The 25930-nt window shown below is 41.2% G+C and overlaps 1 protein-coding gene across 3 annotated transcripts in view; it reads right to left on the bottom strand.

Annotated features, from left to right (window-relative positions):
- The window catches only part of DOCK1 (dedicator of cytokinesis 1), a 287834-nt gene that overhangs the window by 119841 nt on the left and 142063 nt on the right, over positions 1–25930 (bottom strand). For all 3 annotated transcript variants that reach the window (XM_086752623.1, XM_086752622.1, XM_086752624.1), the window contains 2 exons: positions 7265–7366; positions 1219–1313 (listed from right to left, as the gene is read on the bottom strand). In XM_086752623.1, the coding sequence (XP_086608749.1) occupies positions 1219–1313; positions 7265–7366 (197 nt within the window). The remainder of the gene's footprint in view (positions 1–1218; positions 1314–7264; positions 7367–25930) is intronic.

Below are 25930 nucleotides of genomic sequence, written 5' to 3'. Positions count from 1 at the left end.
TAATGGCCATGTCACTGGTTAACTAATGTTAACAGTACCCAAAACCAGATCTTCCCGATCATATTTCAATATCTTAAAAAAAATTCAGCAGAGGTGCTCTCCTGTTCGAAAGGACGCTGGGTAACATCCGCTGTGGGAGTTTCCAAAGCACCTGCAACGTGACTCTTGAGACAGTTGGAGCTCTTGAATCAAAACCACTTTCAAAATTAAAAATAAATAAATAAATTTAAAAAAGAAACCCAACAGGCTTTAGATCTTCCTCATCAGCTGATCTCAAAGGGCTCGTGATTTAAAACAGCGAGCTGCAGCCACGCAGAAGCGCGCATCCACAACCAATGGGTATAACTCAAAGAGACGGCTGCACCTCTTAACTCATCTTTATTAAGAATGGATTTTATTAGGCGGTTAAGGAGACTTCAGAAGCCAAGATTAAAGTTACGGGGCATTTTTATAAGGAAAGTAGGAACTGTGGTTCAGGATTTTATATAAGTAAACACTGACAACTTTATAGCCATAGTAGCTACCAGTAAGCACAGAAGAGATTTCTCCAGGCAACTAGTAAATAAAACGGTTTTGCCTTATACTTTCACTGCAGTACACATAAAAGCATTTGACACACTTAATAAATGTCACAAACGAAAAATACTGCACAAAGGCATGCTAAATAATGACAATGCTGCAATTATTGAGCAAAAAAATGGGGATTAGAAACATTTGCAGTCTGCCTCTTCATTACCGGGCTGATGGAACCTGGGTTTAAAATGCCCTTTAAATTCTTTCCTGTTAATATCACTGAAAATGTCCCAGAACATACAACTCCATGTCAGCGTACGACAATCACGAGTTTTTGAGGTAATATGCAAAAAATATCATTTATCCCCAAAGGAATACATTTAATTATTGTAAGATATGTATAGATCTCTACTGCATCTGCAGTTTACTCCAAAATCTTGGTTCTCAGAATGATGCCACCCTTCATTTGCGGTGGACTCCAACAGCCCCGAAACAGGCCACTAAAACACTGCGCTGTAATCCCCAAAGCCAATTTTTAAATAATTATTTGCATCACAGAAGGGAAAAAAAAAAACAAAACAACAAACAACCCACCCACCCTAGCCGCTGTATCGTGTTTTACTGTTTCCAGGCAACACTGTCGTTTCAGATCAAACCCGAACCAGCCGTCTCGGAAAGCTACAGTGCTTTCTCCTCTGTACTCACTTATTCTGCATCATGTTCATTATCACCCAGTCGAAGGGATAGACGTTCTTCCCAATGAGATTCTTGAACATGATGAATGTTTCCATCAGAAAATCCTAAAAAAAAAAAGAGAAAATATTTGGAAAAAGACCACTTTTCTAGATTAAAAAAAAAATACAAGCGATAGTGTCGGTTATTAATGACTAGATTCAAACGGTATCTTACTGTTCTGCGTCATAAAAAAGCCACTATTCATATACAACACACAAACATTCTACAAAGGCGTATTTACAGATGATGTACACAAATCCTACAATAATTCTATTTAAACTTTTCAGAAATTATAACAAAAATAATTCTACATCATCAACAACCCTGACCCGGGGCAGATGACAGCAATGGTTCTCCTTTGGCCATCCTGAACACACACAGTGGTGGAGCACTGGCCCAGGTTGCCCAGAGAGGTGGTGGAAGCCCCATCCCTGGAAACATTCCAGGCCAGGTCGGACGGGGCTCTGAGCAACCTGATCTGGTTGGAGATGTCCCTGCTCCTTGCAGGGGGTTGGACTGGGTGGGCTTTGAAGGTCCCTTCCCACCCAAACCAGTCTGTGATTCTACGATTCTAAACCTGGAGAGACCTTCTCCCTGAAGTGAGCAGCAATGATCGCTTCGGCAAGTGAAAACCTGACCCAGAACCAAAGCCAACTGAGTAGCCTATACCATTTCTATGTAGATATAAATAAACATCTCTTTGGAAGAGAAACCTCGTGTACTCTACAACGTAAATCATCTACAATTTGGGAATCTGTAATTGCTATCTAACAATCTGAGCAACATCAAACGCTCAGAGAAAAACAAAGGGGGGGGAAAAAAGAACTTAATACAAAAAGTCCTTGATCCACTTCACACAGAGAGTAAAATGAACTTTTATTCCGAGGTTAGAATATTTTTCCTTCGCTACAGCTTCTCAGTAACGGTATTTATCCCGTTGATCTTTAAAATGTCAAATGCCTACAAAAAAAAAAAAACCCCAAATGTTACATTCAGTGGACTTTTAACTAAGGCTGTTTTTTATGTAACCTTTTCAGTGAGAAACAAATATGAAGTTACTGCTCTCATAAGTATTTCTTCATGTTTTGGAGTCAGCTTCTTCATTGCATTTTTTCCTTTTGATTCGTTGCTCCATTAAAATGTTTTCCCTGGCTGAGAAATTCACAGTGGGTGGGAAGCAGGGAGCTGCCGAGATCCTGAGGACAGAACACTGAGATCATGAAGCAACCTGAATTTCCAGGTCACTCAGCTCGGCCGCGTGCACGGCGCAGGGGTTGCTTGGGGATGCTTTGCATCCCAGCTCCTGGTACCCACGGAGACACCCAGGCCAACAGAGCATCAGTAGGCAGGAAAATCACATTTTAACCAAGAAATAGAGCGTACTAGTAAAACAACTCCTCTGTCATTCTACCAAAATCACTCCCAACAACACAACATCGGTAAAGATGTGTTGACATTAACAGGATTGAGATAAAATTTGGAACTGCTCATGGCTAATGAGATGTTACTGTTGCGTAAGGCAAAACTCATCCCAGATGCACGCTCCGCTAGCTCAGTAAAATGTGTCTTCGTTTAAGAGATCAAACTGCATACTTTACTGCTCATTTTTCATGTATTTTGGAGAAAGAGTTACATAATTTCTAATAATCACGTTGCACATTTCGCTGCCCGAGCACTGCACCGTGCTTCCTTCGAGCGTGGGCTTTTTTACAGCTGTAGGTATTGGGCGATTTTCGGACCGGTGATGCTTCACAGCTCAATAATTGCAACGCTGGTGGAAGTGGCACCACGGGAAGGGTCATCACCTGTCCAAGAGGGCAGATTTGAGCTCACTGTGCTTTTTTCCCCCCTTAATACTTTATGAATACAGATGCAGGCTTTCCTGATGTCTTGAGCAAACGCTGCCTTGTGCTCCGTTTCTCCCCAGTTCCGGCTGTCGAGCCGCTGTGCACTTTGCTGATCGCGCTGCACGGGACGGCGGATGAGTTTCCGTAGGCTTTGTTGATGACTCATGCTCATTACTGACCCTGGAGGTTGCACCACGTATGATCTGACCTACTTTGCTGATTCAGCTCTCTGTTTTAATCTCCTGATATTCACATTTTAATAATCCTGCTTTCACACAGGTACTTTAAATGATGCTCTACAGCAACTAAGCTAATTATTGATCAAATAAAAAGCTGCTGATGCTTACCTCTATTTTATCTATTCCTAATATTGCTCTCTTTTCCATTTTATCTTTTCCATAGAAAAGTAAATGCCTTATATGAATTGACCTCATATTATGAGCAAAACCCAGCTTCTTTTTTTTTTTTTGAGGGGGTGGGAAGCTATCAGCTCACGCTGTGTTGTTGCAGAGCCCGCTCATTTTCAGTATACCTAGAAACAGAACAACTTGTTCTGAACATTAAAAAAAATGATAAAAATCTGTACTAAGGGAGCAAGGGCTGACACTCCTCATCTCTCTCCAACTACAAATACAAATTCTATTTAATATCCCAAGGAAGCAAAATTCACAACAGATAGGATCCCTTCACAATTCCCATCCAATCACAGAGGGAAAACAGAGTAAGCTCAGCCCTGCAACTGGGCAGATGGTGATGGAGGAGGCTTAGACCACCTCCCCGCGACTGCTGAGCATCACGCCCTGATACACCTGTATCACTATTTATATTTTTTTACGACCTGGATGTCAAAGAGGTTCTTCAAAAAAATTCTCAAGCTTAATAAAAATAACTAGAGGACTTCTGAGATACTCTACATGGTAAAACATTAGCATGTATTTTTTTTGTCAACTAATATCACAAGTGTCTCAGCTGAATATAAATTTTACCAAGTAAAAAGGGGAGAGAGATCAGTTAGTCCCAGAAATAATCTCACTGATCTCAGATGATGTTTTATCTTAGGATGATAGCAGGCTTGACAGTAAGAAATTCCTCTTTGAACAGCAATACCTTAATGAACCTAAACAATACATTCTGCAGAGAGGTACAGGACAGATTTTATCGCATTCCACTTCATCTTTTCTAAGATTTTTTGAGTCCAAATAAGACCATTATAACAATCTAAAACTGACACCTACATAACACAGGCCATAAAGTTTCCTCTAGCAGTTCCAGCACCAGGCTTATAACTTCTGGTTGAGTGAGCTGCACGCTGAAGAAAAATTTAAGGGTCTCCAATGGTGAAGAAGCATTCACTTAAGTTCTCCCTTTTTCTTGTAAACTTTTTTCCCAAGAAAAAACTATTCAATTCCGCTTGAATTAATCTAGTTTCAGTTTTAAACCACTGCTTTTTTATGCCTTTGTGATTAAAGTGAAAACCCTGTAATAGGAGACGAAGGCATCATCTCCACACGTAGGGACATTGGGTTTGAATGAAAACACTTCTGGATCTAAACTCTAACGGGTGAGTCAAAGGGCACTGGCTCAAAAGATTGTCAGATTAAAAAGAAATGGAAAAAGCATGAAGAGTTAAATAAAGAAGTAGAGAAGGGCTTTTTTTTTTTCCACCCAAACCACATAATGCCAAGGAATTTACACATACAGCACTGTTCAGTAGCATCCCACCACTGAAGATGGAAAGCAAAAGCCCCAAGAAGGAACATGGGCAAACCTGAACCACAGCACTGGTAACGGAAACCGAGGCAACGCTCCCGAGGAAGCTTCACAAGGCATCATTTCTGATGGTGATATTCTGATTAATACTGAACAAGATGTGGGTTTCAAATTAACAGAGAAATCACATCCATGAAGAAATGAGAACAGCAACTTCCCACTTGGTTCCCACTGAAAAGGTGATACAGGTTTTTTCCTCCTAAACAGAGAAACTAGGTTGGTATCTTCATCCTTTTGTCCTAAATGATGACTCAGTTTTATTTGTGTTTTTTTTTTTTTTTTTTTTTAAAAAGAAAAAATAGTTTATGCACTGTAGTTTCCTTTTATCACAGGAATAACAATATCCTGCCATTACACCTCCACATTCCATATCTTCAGATACATTAGTCATATTTTAAAGTCAGTTTACGGTAGCATTATCTACCATCAACATATTACCTATTTAATGTTCTACCAGGTAGCTATGTATTTAATCCCCTTTAACATACCTTATCATTTAATCAACAACAATATTAAAACATTAAAAAGGTACATTCTAATCAAAGATATAAGAAGCGTTACAGCGCTGACCAAGTTTATCTTAGCATATCTGCTAACACAAACCACAGTCAAGTGGCACAACGGTGGAAAACAAGTAGTCAAATGGAAAAAAAAAATATGATTTTTAACAGTCCGGAGCAATTCCAGCTACACCCAAGAACACGCAGAAAGGGATGAAGACACACAGTCGAGACAAAAGAAAGAAGTGATTCTTCATGTATCCCAGTGCACTGCCTCGCATATAAATCAAACTCCTAAACCAAGCAATTATAAACAGACCACTTGCCAAACTCCAAATACATAATTACTCCCTCATCTTCACCAAGAAAGAGCTGACATACAGAACCACCTTTCAGAAAATTTAGACCAAAAAAAAAAACCCCAAGACTTGAAAATAAACACTTTTATTGCCATTAGAATAATCACAGATTTCCCAGCCAGTATTTTTCTCTCTGCATCTTTTCATTACACATTTTAAGAGCAAACTGCTTTTACCTTTTTCCACACAAAACCCTGTAATCAGTTTGCCTTTTCCAGAGACAAACAGTCTGAACCACTTTAAAACTGTAGAAATATTTGGCTTGATTAACCTTAACACTCATGTCTTTTCTGTATGTTAAAAACATTATTTTTCATTCCACTAGCTGCATTTAGCTTGGGAATGTATTGTCGTTAGTGGAAAACCAAGTAACAATCCATGGAAGTGCTCAGGAACTTGAAGCAGACTAACTGGGAAGCAGCCCGTTCAATATAGTGACGCCGTTCCGCAGTTCTTTGCAGTTGGACTTTGTCTTCGCTCTCCTGAATCATCAGCTTTGTACTTTAATAATGCCAGATCAGGTACGAACAGGCTGAGCACCAGAGGCTCTAGCACCTTATCTGAAAACTGGGATGGGGCAAAGAGCTCAAATCTTGCAGAACAGAAGCAGAAGAACAAAATTAAAGACGTCAAGGAAAATGGGAAAGTCCAAACAAAGAAATTACACGAGGAAAAGAGTTTGGATTTTGTTACGTTGGGTTGGAAGGAAGAAGGGAACCTAAAGAAAGGCCATCACGAAAATTAAAAGACAGGCGAAAGCTGCCTGAAACACCTACCCGAACGCCCAGTACCAGAGCGGGTAACGTAACGCAGCCGATGGAGCTTCAGGTCACCCGCTAATTGATGGATCTCAACCAGCACGTCTGGCCACTACTTTGCAGCGTGCACTTACCAGATGGCAACGACAGCTTCAGGTCATTAGAAAGTTCTCTCCTTCGCTAGAAACTCTCTTCTATTACGCTCTAATTAAGTTGTGTTGTGGGCTTACTTAGACTACTGGATGACTCTGAGAAATTTCAATTATTATTGCTTATTTAACAACTAAGGGCATCTTTAAGGTTAAAAAGTTTTGTATAAAATTTAGAGCGAGCGAATCTGTAAGTAAAAGCTACTTAAACAAATGAAATGGGACATCTGGAAGATTTAATGCTGAAAGTTCCTTTCCTCAAAAAAGCTTGCTTTTTTTTTTCCCCCCTTCTCTCCTTAAGCAAAACAGACTTTTAGTAATGGCTTAGCTATTTCCTAATCCTGTCTTTTAATTGCCTTAAATCCACTGTCTCAGCGCTTGCTTTTTAAAATATTGAACAGCTCCAGACGAGATGTATTGCTGTGTGTGGCAGGAAGGTTAATTTTGTCCTTCGCAAATTCAGAAAATGTATAAGTCATAGCGGTTTCTTAATTACTTTTATATGAAAGCCATAATGTCATACACATTTGTTTACCTTTCACAAGTGTATTTAACAAACAGTAATGGGAAAAAAAAAAAAAAACAAACACAAGCTAAATTATCTTACAGACAGATAAAACAGGTTAAACTTACCACAACATCTGACCTCATCTTTCCAAAAGTCTTGATTAAATGAGCATAGTGATAGTCCTCCATTTGCCTTAAAATGGCAGTCATGCACGCAACAAAACTCCCCTAGCAAAAACAAAAGCACAAACAACTGAATTATTTAAAATAGGGCAACATAATACTTGCTATCAAAGCCTAATATTGCTAGAGAGCATCGTAACGCAGCGGATATAATTCTATCATTTAAATCCATTAATAGACACGCAAAATTCTGACCAAAAAAAAAACCAGAAGACATCTTGAAAAGTTTCTCTTTCCAATTTCATGGCTTTATCACCAACTTCACTGAAGATTTTGCAACTTATTCATATAAAAATTGCTCAGGCATTAAAGGCTTTGGAAGGTAATAAACACTACTGCTAAAAATATCGCACTATCCGGATTTGCATTCGGGAAGTCGATACTCTGCTCAAGGAAGAAATCTCTTTAAAGTCATTATATTGAGCATCACAGTTAAACCTCAAGTTTTAATTTCGCTGAGTGGTATTTTCAGATACCGTGATGCTTAAAAAAAACAAAACAACCCAAAACCCAATAATATCCGTAAGAATAGAGCAACTGTACCAAATATCGCTCTCTCAAATCACAGAATAAGTACAAAGTGACCAAAAAAAATTTAATCTTTCCTTCTGGCACATTAAAGTATCCCAGTAAGAACCCAACCCCACTTCTATGGCTACTAGAAGTTGCAATCCCATAAACGCCTTCTCTCCTTGTCCATCCTCCTTCCCTGCCAACTGCTAAAAACCTGTTGATTGATTATGATAATAGAGTCCACGCCTTTTCCAGTCTTTAATGAAGAAACAAATGTTCGAAAAACCAGAATTACTTAGAACATAGGTGATTCTATAAATGATTTGATAAAACTGTAAATTCCCCTTTCCACGCTGTTTTCAAGGTTTCAGAGTTTTTACTGTTACCTTTAAGATCTGCGTAACTTCCAAACTGAAATCGTTATTTCTACATCAGTCAAGGTAATTGAGATCAAATGCAAAATGACACGAGGTTATCTGCATGCGTTATGAGCCCTTTTATTTATGGCCTAATCCCCCAACCTCCACCAGATAAGCCCTCCTTGAATTTGCTTTTCTCCTACGTAACGGAGCTTAGATCCAAACTCCTGCACAATTCATTGTCCATGCACGAGCGTTAGTTTTTCTACATGATGCAAAGGTACCCGACGAGCGTTCTCCGGCATATGCCAACGGCATAGATATGAAAGGGAAAGGCCACCTGAGCCGCCGTTCCATGACATCAAAAGAACTTGATAACAAACTATGACAAGAGTAGAAGCTGTGGCTGTGCAAAGATAACGTTTCCTACTATGAAATGTAAATAAGATGGGATCATCTCAAAAAACCCTCAAAATGTTAATTATCAAAACACCATATAACAAGCGCTCTGCACAACAGAGACTGTAAAAGGGCTTATACCTGCAAGAAAATATTCAACAGCTCATGTTCAGTCCTATTTCCTCTAATGACGTCATCAGTCAAAGCGATGTTTCGCTGCTAGGCAGAATTATAAATTTTTTTAATTGGCTGCTTAAGACCAAGCTGCAGATGTAATTCAGTCCATCATTTCATGTAAGGTTCTGTAGATGGTTCTTAACCGCTCAGGAGAGCTGAAGAGGAACTTTGTTTTGCTCATGGTATCTTTTCAGAGATGCTCACAAACTAAATAATCTGTAAAGTCCACTGCTTTGAAAACACATGAACCTATCTTTGCCTTCCTTCACATGAACGCATCAACGCCACATTTGCAAATCCAGGTAATCCAGTTGTTGACTTACAGCCTCTGCTTCCTTCTAACAAAGTAGTTTCTATAACTGGGTAAAAGCTTTGATCGCGTTTCTGTGTTTATCTACCTGTTTGAGGAGTAATTTAAGTGAATATACACAGCTGCAAGAGCCAACAGATTAATTCCATACCTGAGGAAATTATCATGGCAACCTTGTACATGAAAAAAATGAATGTAGAGCAACCGTTAAACTTTCAAATGCATTTTAATATTCATTTTTATGTCTAGGAGCAGCTAGAGACAGATTAATTTGCCATCTTCTCTGCATCTACTGGTGATCCCCCTCCTCTGGCTGGTTGGACACGAGCTGTCCCCTCCAGTGCTAATCCGGGAGGAGCTGCTATGCCTGTCCCCATAAGCCAGGGAAATGAAGAGTCACTGAAGAGAGAGGTAATTAGAGAAGAGTATCTTCTAAATTAGCATGGTGAGAATTGGGAAGGACACATGGAAGTTTAGCGTCTGGTAGTTAAACACTCTGCTTCCACATGGCAGTGTGCAAATGAAAACACAAAGCTCGTTAAAAACCTGGAACGGTTGCCGGAGAAAAAGATAAACACAGAAAAACAAAGAAGCTTACCAAATACAAATGAAACATGAGCGTGAGGGAATTCTGTAGTGCATTTAACTTTTTGTAAAAAAATTACAGAAACTTGCTCAACGTTGTCACGTCAGCTTACACCAAGCCCCAAAAGCGGTGCTGAGCACAATGTTTCAGGGTCTTTGAGAAGTTAATCAACATTTTTTCCTGCTTCCCTGCCCCAAAAAAAAAAAAAAAAAAAAAAAAATCATGTTCATTCATGTTCATGCTCATCTTACTATTATCTTGGTAACAAAAAAAAAAAAATTCCTCCTTTGATATAATATTATTTCTTTAAGCCTCCGCAGCACTACACACACAGACGTCACCGCTACAACATTTATCTTCAGATCACCACCTGCTAAACAGTGTCCAAGCCCCTGCTGCTTAGGAAAATCTATTTAATATTAGAAAAAACTACACTAGCAGTCATCTGCTTATTTTTCATTATTTTCTTTGCGCTTAGCGAGGTATCATTTGCAGCCAGCGTGCTCTTAATTACAATGCTAATAAAAATTTGTAATTATTTATAGGCAATATTTGTACTGTAGGTGTTTTTAATATGGTCTATTAACTATTTAACAATAGCTAACAACGTTATTAAATTTTAATCTTAAGTTGATTTTTAATCTTTAATTGGATTTGGAGACCATCGCCGTCTCCAGCATACCACTCCAAGCAACACACCAAAAAAAAAAAAAAAGTATCTATTTTTGTAAAAAAATCAATTTCAATTTTAACTGGAGGAGTAATTGCAAGTCTACATTTATACAGCAAGTACTGCAAGGGCAACATAGGGGGTTTGCCGTTGCCCTGTGCAATTATTCGCTATTTATTCACCAAAACCGCATCAAGGTATATACCAGAAGGCGCTTAACGCACTTGGTAAGGGGTTTAACACAATTAATTTCTCTCCAGCTCCAACGCAGAACTGCTGGATTCGTTCTCTCTCTTCTAACCAGGTACACTGAGGCAAGTTGGAATTCAGTATTCCCGAAGGAAAATGGCGGGATGCAAGACATCTGCGAGCCTGGCGTAAGGGGAGGCACACCCAGCTCCCAGGCTGGAGGATGGGTGATCCAGCTCCATGAAAAGAAAAATGAAAAGTGCCAAACCAAAACACCAAAGCAGCTGATTCTCCTTTGGAAATAATGTATTATTATTCAGAAAAACATCTAATATTTAAAAGAAAGACTGTGCAATTCAAAAATTTAAACTTATTTCTAATTCTTATAAAACACAGTTCGGAAGGAAAAGTTGAAGAGGGACAGGAATGCTCAGAAAGTCCTTATTTTTTTAGATCATCTTTACAAGAAAATAATAAATGTTCACACCGCCCTTTAACAGACACAGGTATGGAAATTTTAATATGAAATAATCCCTGCAAGTAACACCAACACTGAAAAATTTCAGAATGAGAGAATTCCCTGCAAGAGAGACACCGCAGGGGTAAAACACCCAACTTTCAATGGTCTTGGCCATGTTATTCCAGGGAAATCTCCAAGCTGGAAATATGAGGCTGTCTATGTGCCGTGAAATAACGTAAGAGAAATCAAAACAACACTAAGTTAAGGGATGTTTTAGTGTCACGTCCCTATTACCATGATCAGGAACAGATGAAAAAGCAGAAGTTGCATTTATTTTTCAATCACTTTTTCCCTACATGGCCTTAAACGACTACACAGCTAAATAAACAAACTGAAAAATAATTTTAAAATAGAAAAATACTCCAAAACCTTCGAATGAGCTTCTCACTACATTTTGGCCTTCAGAACATTTTCATAGAATTTACCTCGCTGAAAAGGGTTTAAGTCCCTCAGAATTACCAGACAGCTCGCAAGGATATAAAAACAAAGTTTTCTTTTTGCTTATAACATGTGCTCTATATATACCAGCAACAAAGGGAGAAATAAAAATCAATTTATATAATTTCTAGAAGCTACAAATAAAATTCTCACCACTTCCAGACTCACAAGATAAAAATCCATCTTTAAAATGTCCCAAATTTCAACTTTTTGCTAACTGCTGTTACGACTGTGGGCTGTTGCGTGAGCTTACACAACAAGATGAGTGAAATCCAACGTGTCCGCAAACAAGTTTGCCCACTTAAGCAAAATATTATGAAAGCTCCTACAACAACCCAGAAGTGGGCCCAGAGGAGGCCACGCAGATGCTGAGAGGGCTGGAGCAGCTCTGCTGTGAGGCCAGGCTGAGAGAGCTGGGGCTGTTCAGCCTGGAGAAGAGGAGGCTCCGGGGAGAGCTGAGAGCGGCTCCCAGTGCCCAAAGGGGGCTGCAGGAAAGGTGGGGAGAGACTCTTCAGCAGGGCCTGGTGTGATAGGACAAGGGGTAATAGTCTGAAAATAGAGGGAGACAGATTCAGTCTGGACATTAGGAGAAGTTTTTTTTACGCTGAGGGTGGTGGCACACTGGCCCAGGTTGCCCAGAGAGGCGGTGGATGCCCCATCCCTGGAAACATTCCAGGCCAGGTTGGCCGGGACTCTGAGCAACCTGATCTGGTTGGAGATGTCCCTCCTTCTCGCAGGGGGGTTGGACCAGGTGGACTTAGAAGGTGCCTTCCAACCCAAACCACTCTATGATTCTATGCTTTACTGAAAAAAAATACACATTTCTTTGAGAAGTTACTTATTTTGGAAGGTATTTTATTTGGAAAAGTTGGTTCTTAGCAAGAAGCCCTTGTCCAAAGGTTTCCAAACTTCTTTCAGCTATGAACTGCCAGGAGAAGAACAAAACCTATGGCCACCTTCCCTTGTTTCAGAGGCCGCTCCCCCTCACTCCGCCCAGACGGACCTGCAGGCTCCCACTCCTTCCCAATCTTGGTGGGCCCCAGCAAGGCAAAAATATTCAACCAGCTCCCCTTCGGCACCTTTCCGGTGCCGATACGGGCTCCGATCTAAATGAACTCTGAATAAGCAAAATCCCAATTATTTTTTAATTTGAAGAAAAATCCTGTATTTACAAACAGTAGGGGAAAAAAAAACCCACATCTCTGAATCCAGGGAAACCTCTCTGGCAAGAACAGCAAAAAGGATCTTCACACAGATCAAAAGCAGAACCCAAGATCACGATAGCTTGACTAAAATTCATTTTGCAAAAGGCTTATTTATTAGAAATTTGATGATACGCACAATGAGAATATACACAAAGCGTTCCCTACTTTGAAAGCGCTTTGCACTAAACTTTCATAAAAGGTAAGCAAAAAATTAATGAGACATTTTAACACCACCATTTATCATTTTTCTAAGGCTCTTTTTCACAGAAGTCTATTTTAAGCAAAAATGCTTCACTTTACAAAGTTCTATACAGTCTCAGTATTGAAGGGTACGCCTTTCAACTGAAATCACAGTGCTTAAAATTTCTGAAGGCCAGTCCATTTATTTTTAGTTTTCTAAATGCAATTGCTTTTCCCCCACCTTTCTTCTCCCCCTGCTATACCAAAAAAATATTTCACCGAAAAGCTGAAGAACTGCCCTCAATAAATCTGTTTCAGGTATCTTGGTTTACACTTCTATTAATGCTAATAATAAAATTATAAATATAAGTAATAAAATACAGAAAATAACAGTATTTATGGCTATGATCAGTATTCAAGCAAGAAGGAAAAAAATGGAAGAGCCAGACAAAATATGTTTTTAAAGAATTCTGCACACATGCAGCACTGAATAAGGGAACAGAACCATTCTGGGATTTGGAATTACTTACTTTTATCGTAATTATCCCTAGTTGGCACTCAAAGCGTTTCGTACCACTCATGATATCTGGACACATCAGGAAGGACGGGGACAAACCAGAGCGCACACCGCTCTGCGTCCCACGGGACTCTCCGAGCCCTCTCCTTCCTGTGGGCTCCTCCGCTTTGCGGGAAAAGCATTGTACTGACCCTCTTCCTTGACAATCCAACCCACCGTCATTGAAAGACACACCCCTCTGCAGAAAGATTTTGCTTGCCCCTTTCAAACTCTTGCAGACTGGACATTGCTTCCATCTCACGAAACCGGACTGGAGACAGCCCGTCTCCAAAGTTCACACACATACTGGAAATCTCCGCTCTCCAATTTAAGTACCAATGCCGTTATCTGATGCTTATTTTGGGGTCTGGAGTCAAGCTAAGTGAATAGCGTTCATGAAGACGCGTCATCATTTGGTCTGTACTTTTCCTCCAACCTCTCCCAGTCCCCAGCATCGAAGCGGAGCGACAGGTGAAGCAGCAGCCCATCGAAACAGGTCCAGATGCGCAAGAAGTCAGTGCAATCACCTGGGTACAGACCGAACGCGGGGACAAGGTTTCTGACATCAATACCAACCTCAAACTGAGTGCCTGCCTCACCTCAGGGAAAGCTTTTCATCTTGTTTATTCTAGATTGCCCAACACAAAATCATGTCTTACTTTCTCCATGCTATCGTTAGGAAGCTAATTTAACTCTAATTGTTATTATCATCCTCTGAAGCATGCTCAAAATGAAAGACATATCTGTTCCAGCACTCAGTGTTAGATAAACGACGAGGAAGGAGAGCTGAACTTCCTCTGGAGCAAACAGAAGTCACCACAGAGCTAAAATAGAAATGAAGCTGAAGAATAACACGGCCAAGACACAGACATGTGCACGACCAACGCAGGAGCGCGTCCTCTCCTCGCAGCACCCTCAACAAGCGGAGGACCAGAGAGCTTCGGCTTTAACCGCGTCGCCCACGCTGCCGCAGCGGCACCAGCTACGAAAGGGCTCAGCACCGCCCCACGGCAAGGCTCACGGCAGCGCCACCGGAAAGGAGATGCTCACAAAATCAAGGTTGTCGGCCTCTTCCGGCACGGCAAGCTGCAGCCTTTGCAAGCATGCTGTTGGAGGGCACAAGAAAAACCTAGTTTATGGATCTGACACCATAAAACTACTCATGACTGAACACATCTGCAAACCACACTTAGTTAACGCAATCGGAAACACAATTTCACTGATCAAACGCGACCAACGTTGAAAGCTGTGTAAATAAATTATGATCACGTTACCGTGCATCAGCTAAAAAAATTAAGTTTTGCAAATACAAGGAAAAGGTAACTTAAGACTGGCATCCTATGCTAAGAATGACTGCGCTGAAGTAATTTCACTAATTGCGACCGTCTACAGGTATTACAGATATCACCACTGCAGCTGGCAAATCGTGCTGCAGTAAGACACCGCTATGACAAATCTTGGGGACGCCAAGGGAAGACGTATTATCCTTTAAATGAAGCCCCTCTTCACGCAGGACAGCTGACCCCACCAGATGAACACACTTCTAAAAGCAACAGCTCTTTTTAAGACAAATTATTCTACTCGTGGTGCTTCTCATTTGACTGTTGTGTCATGAAACATTTAACAACTGGTTTACTGAGGGGCTCAGCAAGCTTGAAAGAAAGATGAGAAATACGTGCAATCAAAATTTGACAGAAACACACAGTTTAGATATTCTTGGATTAAAAAGCAACTGGCAAAAAGAGGTCTCTTTTGGGAAGCTTTGGCATTTTTTAACTAATTTCTACCTTTGGTTCGTAATCACACAAACCATCACACCACCGGGGCTGTTGCGTTGTGGAGTTTCCGGGACAAACCGGTGGACACGGGGAGGAGGTGCACGGGGAAGGCAGTTTGGTGTGCTGTGCTTCGGAGCTGTCAGCGCTGCAGAAGGTTACACAGTCCTTGCAGAGAGGAATTACTGCAGGGCTCTCATCAACGTTAAAAATAAAGACGGGGCTCTTTTCACATTTGCATGTTATCGAAATGAAAACCTCATTACAGACAATGTTCTCATTCCCTCCTCCCCAAAGAGCAGGAAAACCGATTAAACAGAGACAGACAGCGCTGCTGATAACAGCCCGGTCCTTCATTACGACTTTTCTAACTTAAATTCCACTTTCTGCGACACGTCATGGTATAGTAGCAAAAATTAATAGTATTTACACAAACCCATGTGCCACTACAGTACAGTAAATAAGAGAAATACAGAGCCCAGAGAGGTTACATTTTAAGTTAGACTTTCTGTACCAATATTGACAGATAAGAAGAGCTGAAAAGATTAAAATCTAGTAGTAGCAACCAGGGGATTTCATAGGAGTGAAATTGCTCTTCTCTGCCTACGGGAATATCCTCACCTTCCCTGCCTCTTCCCTCGGAATTTGGTTCCCGGATCACGCCCGCGCTGCTCCAGGACAGGGTCTGCTAACAAATGTTGCAACATTCATTCAAAAGCGAGAACGCGATTCGCCAGAGGAATGAGAAAACCCACGATCTCCAGCACAGAGCCACACACCCAGAAGCGCAGCGAGCAGACGTCCCATGCGGGAACATCACAGAGCTGCGGGCAGAGCTCAGCCGCCCGCCGAGTTACAACCACCGCAGGGTCCAGGCTTCCAGTGTCCACCTCCCCCGTGGGGAGAGACGGCAGTGTCACCACCATTATCCTATGGGAATTGTCTACCAGAACATTTTCTCTGTCTAACACGCGCGCAGGTTGTCTCTCACGCTGGCAACCTTACTTCATCTATAATTCCTTCAGCTTGCTGTATTTTGTAAAACACGTGCAAGGTTTGCCAGCAGCAGAGGAAAAACTCAGTAGTGTTTCCTCCTCGACAATGAAAATCAAGAAGTTTAAATATTTTCCTACAGGCAGTATGAGAGATGATCTACAGATATTTAGAGAAGCAACCACATCAAGGAACACAAACCTATCCAGTGCTTTGCATTTAAGTAAAGGAAACATGGAAGGGCTCACCTGCAGAACCTGAAAATGGTAATACATGGGTTGTGTCTCCAAGAATGACACGATTCTTCCCTCTAAGACTATTAAATTGGAATTTTATTTCTTATTAAACTCAGAGTAACTGAGAATACTTTCAGACAACCTATGGCTAAACAGCGTACAGCATCAAGAGGAGCTTCAAAGCTCAAGGAAACTTCAGGAAAAGAATGGGAAATCAATCCATGATATGCAATCTAAGTAAAAAGAGATGAACAGTTACACTGTGGAAAAAATAAATTAACTAAAATTCTTATTAGTATGTGGAATGATGACCACAAAGTTCAACACAGTATGCTCCAAGAGGATGCTACTGATGAAACAGCTCTTCGTCCTTTTTCCACTGCAGAAATCCACACACCTGAACCCTGCACAAACCCAACACCAGCAGGACAAAAGGAGACCCAGCTAGGTTATTGGCAAACTGGGCTTTTTTTTTTTTTTCCTGATTTGAGGCCAATCACAACATTCAACAGCACAAAAGGAACAACAGAACCTGTGTGGGATCACAAAGCCTGAGCTATGTGACCTTCTCTCAGACCTGCCCGGTCTTTGTGTACGCGCAGGGACACCTCCGCCTCGCCCGACGGCCAAAGGAGTCACGTTTCGGCTCAGGAGCAGGAGGTAGCACAGAAAAATAAGGCAGCAGCCATCACGAAGAGAACAGCACGCTCTCGGCTATGGACACAGAGGGCAACAGGAGGCGATTTCTGCTTTCAACCCTTCCTGACGGCTCTCAGGGCAAGAGCAAACAGTACATGGGAGCAGTGCTAAGTCAAGTGAACCAAAAGGATCAACTCAAAAAGGCATTAAATTGAAATGCGTTTCTTCAAAAAAAAGTATTTAGAATACACGAGAAGCACGATGACTTAAGGAACTAATCGGTTGGAATAATTAAAATTTGAAAAGCCTGTTTTGAAGTCGAACCACAGACCTGCAGCGAGCGGCCAGCCAGCACCCGCGCGTACAACTTTTTGAAGTAATAAGACCAAGTTATGGCCACAGGAGTTTCTTCTGCATGCACACAGACTTTTATTTTCATTTTATTCTATTTATTTCAGATCAACAACATATACTTGGAAGTTAAAAAACAAACTCAACATTTTAAAATCAGGGCATCTCATTCCCTTCTCCATCCAATGGAAAAGCCTAGGCATGGGACGCAGATTCCCAGCTCCTGCACGACAGAGCTCATCTGCACCCAGTGACCCACGGTGACTGAAGTACAAAATGTTTTTTGATAATTTTCCTTATGATATCCAGCACACTCAACAGCTTCAAGTAGGAACAAAGCATTTTTAAGTGCTGGTTTCCCACCAGTGAAATAAATTTTGATTTATAATTGAATTTCATTTTCATTCCAACATCGTCTTGGCAGAAATCATAAGGGGAAAAAAGTAAATCCTCTCACAAATAAGAAGTCGTTTATCATTTCCTAACACAATAACACTTAAACATGAAGAACAGGATTAGATGTATATTCAGCTATGTAATTGCTTTCCCCCACGTACAGCCCATGCTTGTGGTTAACAAAAGCAACTTAAGTTGAGAGATCCTTTTTAATTACATATCCACACCTAAATGAGAATTAATCTCTCTTTGAAAAAGCAATTCAAATTAAATCCAAAACAAGATTAAAATCAGTGGTTTATAACGTTCCCAAGTAAAAACCAGCCTCTCTCGCTGCAGCGGCAGCCGAGGGGCAGGCACAGGGCAAGGGGAGGCCACGGGGAAAGGGGCTGGTTCGCTCCACAGAGCTCAGCTCACACAGCCTGTGTCCTTCATAGAATCACAGAATCTTTAAAGTTGGAAAAGACCTCCAAGATCTAACATAATTTCTTATTAATGCTCAATCGTAGAATCGTTAAGGTTGGAAGAGACCTCCAGGATCATCGAGTCCACCCATCAACCCAACACCACCATGTCCACTAAACCATGTCCTGGAGTGCCACATCTACACATTCTTTGAACACCTCCAGAGATGGTGACTCCACCACTTCCTTGGGCAGCCTGTCCCAGTGCCTGACCCTCCTGGAATACCTCATGATGCACACTCCTTGCTCTTTTTTGTCATCCCAAATTGCCAGCTGAAAGTAACAACAGGATCAAGCAGAACCTCTTTTATGTTTTCTGATGCTCAACTCCTCACCTGGACTCACCCGGAATTTCCCATCAGAGTCCTGGAGGCGTAGGACTTCTCTGCCAACGTGAAGGACACTAAAAACCAGCGCAACTGAGGCAAAGCAGCAGCTTTAATATATATTGAAAATAAATAAGAAATATTAAGAAAGAATAAGTGAAACCAAAACCAGCATTCAGGCTAAAGCAAAAGCTATATGGAATGAATTTAATTCAGCAACGCCGCCTCCTCCACCATCTTCAGTTACAATTCAGTAATTTAATTAAAATTTTCATTATTATCCACATATTTATGCACGTAACACTTCTGCATACGGTTATAATACGGCAACAAAGCTGAGGGCAGAAAAAGAGATGTAGTTTTTTATACAGCAGGCTGCAAGTTGTCACTGCTCAATTAAGCCAACGGTGTTGCACGTTTCTGTTTTCAGATTTCTGTTTGAATCCACTTCCATTTCATTTCTCATTTAATCTCATGAAAACTCTGGGTCTGCTTCTCCTTTCTTTGCTGCATTGCACACTCCCCGACCCCAGCAGATCCAGCTCTGCGTACCCGATATAAATACCGACAATATTTTTGCCATTAAGCCCACGAAAGAAAAGCTGGAAGTCAGAACTGATGCCCTTGAACCAAGGCTAAGACAGCTCAGACATTCAAACAGTGGGGAAAAACCAACAGAGAAATCTGTGGATAAAAGCACTGAGCTTGTACACGTTGGAAAAGGAAGTTTAAGGACTACCTCCGTAGGAAAGCCAGGAAAATGGAGACCAGGGAACGCACCATCGAAAGGAAAGAGGTTCTCAATGGAAGAGTTTCACTGTCAAGATGGAAAACATACCGTAAGCCTGAAGATGCAGTCAACTCATGTGCACGTACACAGCTGTCTGGTCCCCCAAGTCCACTCAAAGACAAGAATTAGCATTTGTTTGGAACGTTTTTCTCTACACTGAATGCTAAAAAGTCACTTCACATCACTACACAGATCTCAGAGGATGCAGTCAGACACAAATTGTACTTTTCCTGCCCTTGCATGCTCAGATCTGTGCAAAACGTGGCGTAGTCTTCATTAAATCGAAAAAGTGCAAGATTATTTTTCCTTCAGATTAAAAAAAAAAAATAATTCTCAAAAAGTAAATTCCAAACAAATTCTCCCACTCAATCATGTACACATAAAACTCCTTCCTTCTGGGGCAGAACATTTTCAACCACAGCAGAAAAAGAAACCAACCCTGATTTACAGCAGAGCCTTCAACACTCAACCCACTCTTGACATTTGGTAAAAATAAGTCTTGAAAACACTAAGTAAAGGCTGAAAATTACTCATTATGTGTTGAGGAGGTAAATTCAGGGTTTAAAAAAACCCAACCCGACTTCGAAAAACTACTCAGAGTGAGACAAAATGTCTTTCAGGACTAACGAAGGAGACCTGATTAAGTCTATTCCTGTAAGTAACTGTGAGGAACGTGGACAATTTCTGCATAAAGAGAGAATACAAACATTACTCAAAGTCATTAACTCTTAGGTAGGAATTAATATGTTTACAATTCAAGCTAAGCAATAAATATGCATAAATAAGAGGAAAATACTCACTGCATCCCTGTGAATTATTATTATTTTTTTTTAGTTCCTTATTAAATGGAAAAATTAACATGTACAAGTATTCTGCTTTTTCCAGTTACTGAGGTTTTTCTAGCCAGGAATCTTCACCTGGTGATTTTTGCTAGCAACAAGTACCAAAACAAAACAAAAAATCAAAAATATCAAAACCCAAACCAAAAACATAAAAAGGGATTTTCAAGTACAACTCTGTTTAATTAAAATATTATGAAAAAATCGCATCATAAATTCTCAATTAAATGAGTTTGTATGGAATATAGCCACAAGAGCACGATCCTTCCTCTAATGTTTTGTTAGAGGAAAGGACAGAAGCACCTGCAAAACCCGTGAAGATTAGTGAAAATGCAAAAGAAGACCCAAGAGAAACCCTAACCCCAGGATGGGGGGATGCTGCGAGGAGGCTGGCCGACAAAACCATCAGTGCCATGATCTGTCAAGCTTACAGGAGGCCACGATCGGTCCATTCAGCATCACCTTCAGTCCCCAGAAGCCTTCCCACAGGATATCAAGCCGCATATTTAGATAATTGATTGCTGCAGAGCTTATCTGTCACCTGGTAATTGATGTGAAATAACCAAATTATACATCAAAACAAACCTCGTTAGCTCATCATCCCTGTACAAACTTAGCTCACAAATAAAGTTCTAGTCGCATTTACTACTGTCCTTCAATGAAAGCTTTGATTTATATCATCTCACAGAGAAGTAAAGCTGAATTCAGTAAATAAATACGGGCTCCATAGCTCCAGGGGGACATAACAGATTGGAGAAGGTACAGGGAAGGGCAACCAAAGTGACAGCCTGGAGAAGAGAGGCCTCTGTGGAGGCCTTTCAACACTTGAAGGGGGCTTGTAAGAGAAAGACAGAGAGACTTTTACTGGGGCCTGCAGTGACAGGACAAGGGGTAATGGTTTTAAACTGGAAGAGAGTAAGATTAGATCAGGCACAAGGAAAAAATTGTCTACAATGAGGGTGGTGAGACACTGGCACAGGTTGGGTGCCCCATCCCTGGAGGTGTTCAAGGCCAAGTTGGACGGGGCTTTGAGCAACCCAGTCCGGTGGAAGACATCCCTGCCCACAGCGGAGGTGCTGGACTGGATGGTCCTCAAAAGGTCCCTTCCAACCTGAACCATTCTGTGACTCGATGACAAGGGGACAGAGAAGCTGTCTCCTGGGAAGAGGCCACAAAGTCCCAGATTCTTCCAAGGAAGGCAGAGCAGGGATTTATATGACTGTGGTTTACAAATTCACACAGGTGGTGGATAAAATGAGTGCACAGCTGTTATTCACAAATTTCCCAGTATCAGAACCAGGAGGCAGCTGCTGAAGCTAATAGGAGATGAATTTCAAGCAAACATGAGAAGGTACTTTTAATTTAGGCATTTATTTTTTAAACTCAGTAAGTAATGGAAATCGCAGAGGCAGGCAGCAAAAGCCGGCCCAGCAAGGGACTGCACAAATTCCGTGACAAGACGGTCTGATGTACGAGTGACGTTTGGAGATGAGAAGCCACCAATTCCAGCTCCCCGTCCAGCAACGTTCTCCATCAAGGTGTGGGCAGAAGGGGAGGCAAGGCGGCAGAGAAGGGGGCAATGTGGAGACACTCAAGGATTAGGGTAACACTTGGAATTCCTAGAAGCAAATCGAGGAAATACCACAGATTTATAAAAAACAGAGCAGCCTCTCAGAGGAGGTGAAGGTACCACACGCAACGCAAAGGTCTGGGGAGCCCGTTGGCCATCTCCGCCTCCAAACCCTGCCTGATGCTGTTCACGGAGGCTGCTGGCCTCCTCCTGCCTCCACCCACATCCTCCTCTTCCCCGATGGCAATGTGACCGGCTTTACTGCAGTATTGACTGGCACCCCTCCGACGGAACGCACGTGCTAATCACGCTCCTCAGCTGCTGCGAAGGATGAATATTTCAAGTGCCAAACTTGTTTAAAATTGAAGAAAATCAAAAAGCGCTGCTACTTTTAACACGGTATCGCAGAGATCACGTTTTATGCAGCACAGAGCCGTTTTCATCGTACCGCATTTGGAAGAGGCGGAGGCCTAGGATTAAGAAGGACTTCACCTGGCCTCCGCTGTCGATCGTAAACTCATTTAACGTCATTAGCAGGCTTCCCATGTTTATCATCAGACTGCTGCATGACACAACTTATTTACATATTTCGTGCCTTTAGGATTTACAGATTTTTAAAAAATAACTTCTTATATTCTTTTCTTAAGGTAAAAAAAAACTTAGTCACATACATTTTAATAGATAAAAGAAATAAGTCTTTGGATAGACAATTATGAATTTAGCATACTCTTACCTATAAATGCTTAAGTTCTTAGGTTATTTTATTAAAAAAAAAATTAGCCACATTATGACATGAATATTTATTGTCTTTAAGAAATACAGGGTGGATATAAGAACACGTTTACATAAATCCCACACAAGACCCTGTTGTTTAATTACTCATTCTGCAATCAGAAATTGCGCAAGAAAGGCCATATTGACCAAGACCATACAGAAGTTTTGCCTTCCCAGAGCAGCAAACAGGCTGCGAAATTCCATTTTTTAAATTTGTGTAACACTTTTTAAAAAATTGTGGTGGCCATCACAATCATACCACTAGACCTTTTCGACACGGGAGTAGAAGCTGTTAATCGCGAGCACGCAGCTAAAGGTTTGGGGTGCCCCGATGTTCCCTCTTTAGACCCATTTTCCTCCACTGCCATCGCTCCTCCGCCGCGTACCAAAACTACTGAGGACAATTTTATGTTGGTGCCTGCATACGGATTCCGGAAACGACACTGAGGAATTCATTTCTGAACATTACGTCCAGAATACTTAATTTTGTTTTAGACTCGGAGCGCTGATAGAAATGGCGCGTTCAATTTACTTCTGACTGTTTGCACTGTTCACTTTTCTCTCTCTCACATAACCCGGCATGAATTTCATTTTTCACTTGCTGCATGCATTCTATTTTAGCTCGGGTTTTTTGTTGAGCATTATGCATTACCACCGGACTGCTGTCTGCGCTTCCAACTTCAAGGCAATGTGTAAAAAGCACATAAGAGTCTGTATTTTAATGCTATATTTGAATTTTAAATAGTTCAATATTTCAATTGATAAAACCTTACTGAGAGATTAGGAGCTTTCATTACCTTATAACATTTAACGGTTCCCCAGTTTGACGGAAAAGTTGCATTAAATCCTCCTCCTAATGAAATCAATGTTGTATAAATAATATATTATTCCACTGAAGAGCAAATACGAAGCAGATGAAAGTTTCCTTATTATTTGTTACATTTGCCTTCCGTTTGTCCATAACTTGAATTCTAAGATGGAACTCATGCTCATTCCAGATTTCATTAGGTGCTTAAATCTGAAACTGTTTGTTTGAAGGCAATCAAAAGTATGCTCAGATATTTTATTTTTTATTTTTAAACATGGCAGTATTTCTCTCTTTGCCATAAAGCAGTTGTATCTGGATAAAGTTTATCCGTATAAAGCAGATATATCCCCGGGATTTGTAATAAAATAAACAAGATAAAACAAAATATTAGCAAAGGTGGCATAATATTCCTTTAAAATATTTCACCCACACTTACATTTTCTCAAGACATCTTAATAAGAATATAATTACGCATTTGCTCTTACTGAACGAATCAAACACGGTGATTTATTATTCAGATGGGCACAAAGGATTTCTGAAATGCAAAAAGAAGGGCTCTAAAAGCACAAATCATCAGTAACGACGACAAGCTAAACTGCCTTTCAAATATGAACAAAATGCAGCCATTTAGGGTACCATACATCACGGTCTCCCAGACCCTCATTTATTTCCTCACTCTACGGGCTGCATGATAATTCAACCAGTGCCGAATTCTGCACCTACCGAGAACATCTTTATCAGGCAAGCGATTCCGCAGCTCGTGCACGCCACAGGAGACCAGTTCATAATCCCCATCCTTAGAATAAGGACCAAGCATTTTCCAATCATCAGTTTAGCTCCCTACCCAAAAACATTTGTATACTGCAAATGAACTTTTCTGAACTATAAACATGGTGAAAAGATGCAAAAAGAGTCTACTGCCCCAACAAAATTAGGACTTCTTTCTTGGTACGAACGGTAAACCAACATCCCCAGCATTCAACTGGAACTTAAAGTCTCAGCGTTAGCTGGTAAAACCTGCCCTAACTTTTTTTTTTTTAATAACCTGCAAAAAGGGAAATTAAGAGAGAGAGGTCTAAACCCTGCTCATACGTATGCCAAAGTACAGAAATAACTATCGTAGCTAATGAGGTTACTCAGCGTTTTTCCTTCTTAGAGCAGAAAACCCATAAATAGCAGTTCCCTTCATCAGCTGTTTCATATTTCAGCTGCACACAGGTATTATGGGTATTACACACATAATCTTAAATCCACTTTATCTTCAAAACGTTCCTCCAAGTTAACAGATGTGCAATTACTCGCGCTTTACAGATAAAGAAGAGACATAAGCACAGTCTCACATGAATTGTCCAAGCTCGTGGAAAAAAAAACTTATCATGGAGCAAGACACTAAATTAAATCTCTCAAATTTCTGCCTAACATGACTCCGAGAGACCTTATTTCTTTGTCATGGCAGCCAAGCAGATTATATCCCTCCTCAAAGCAAGGAGCACCTCTGAAGACGTGATTGCAGGAAGACCTGTTTGAAATTCAAGCCAAGTTTGCACTCACCTCAGCCAGAGGAGAGGAGCGTATTTAACGTTCCTCCATTTTTCTTCCAACGGCAGGTCCGAGGAAATAAGTAAATACCAGATTTTGCATAGAAAGCCAGGCAGCTATCACATAAAGGCATGAAGACAGCGACCTAATTAACACGAATGAGGATTCAGCAATGTGAAAATGTTTGCTTTTAGCAAAGATGTAACGATAGCGTTGGTCCCAAATGGCTGCAGAGAGGAAAGGCATGACATCGCCCACGCCTCCGTGTTTCAAACCTCGCAAACTTCACTCTTCTTTCACCTAAAAAGCAGCAGTAAGGTTCCACGACAAATTAGGCTAGCGTAACAATTACGTATATCCCTAGTAACCTAGCTCACCTATTTAGTGTTAGCACCTAAATTACTCCTCCTAATTAAAGTTACTCAATCTGTACCTAATAGCAGGCCATGCTGGAAAGGTACCAAGCGGTAACGCTCTCCTGAGCCTGCGTCACCAGCTCGGCGCTGCGACCCGAACCCTTCGGCTGGGTTCCTTCTAGGCAGGCACCACTGCCAGCCCATCGCTCATCCAGTGCACGTGGCACCAGCGCTTTTCTCGGCCTTTCCCTTCTGCCAGGACTCATCCCCGAATCCGCACCTCAGCGTACGGTACGCATTTAAAACTAGGGTACGTTTAAATACCAGCTTTCACACCAATTTTGAAAACGGCTTTGGTGTTGGTTATCATCCTTCCCATGCTGGCTTGAGCTGAAACACCTGGCAGATAACTCAAGCTCTGGCTGCCACATGCTTTTTCCTGAGCTGGATTTGAGCTTGTTTCCTCAAGGACCGACAAGAACTTCACAGACTGTTCCAGAAAATTACATTTTAGCGTTACACCATAGGACTCGCACGTTCTAGCGGAGCATAATCACACAAAACACCTGCTCAACACACACATCTCCCCAGGGCACAGCGTTCACCGCGAGCGGCCCTCCAGCCAAAACCCTGGCAGCTATAATGAGCGTG

This window comes from Chlamydotis macqueenii, chromosome 7, assembly GCF_036417535.1.
Source record: "Chlamydotis macqueenii isolate bChlMac1 chromosome 7, bChlMac1.mat, whole genome shotgun sequence".
Taxonomy (NCBI): Eukaryota; Metazoa; Chordata; class Aves; order Otidiformes; family Otididae; genus Chlamydotis; species Chlamydotis macqueenii.
Note: the sequence above shows the minus strand (reverse complement) of the source record. Positions and strands in the feature narration are given on the sequence as shown.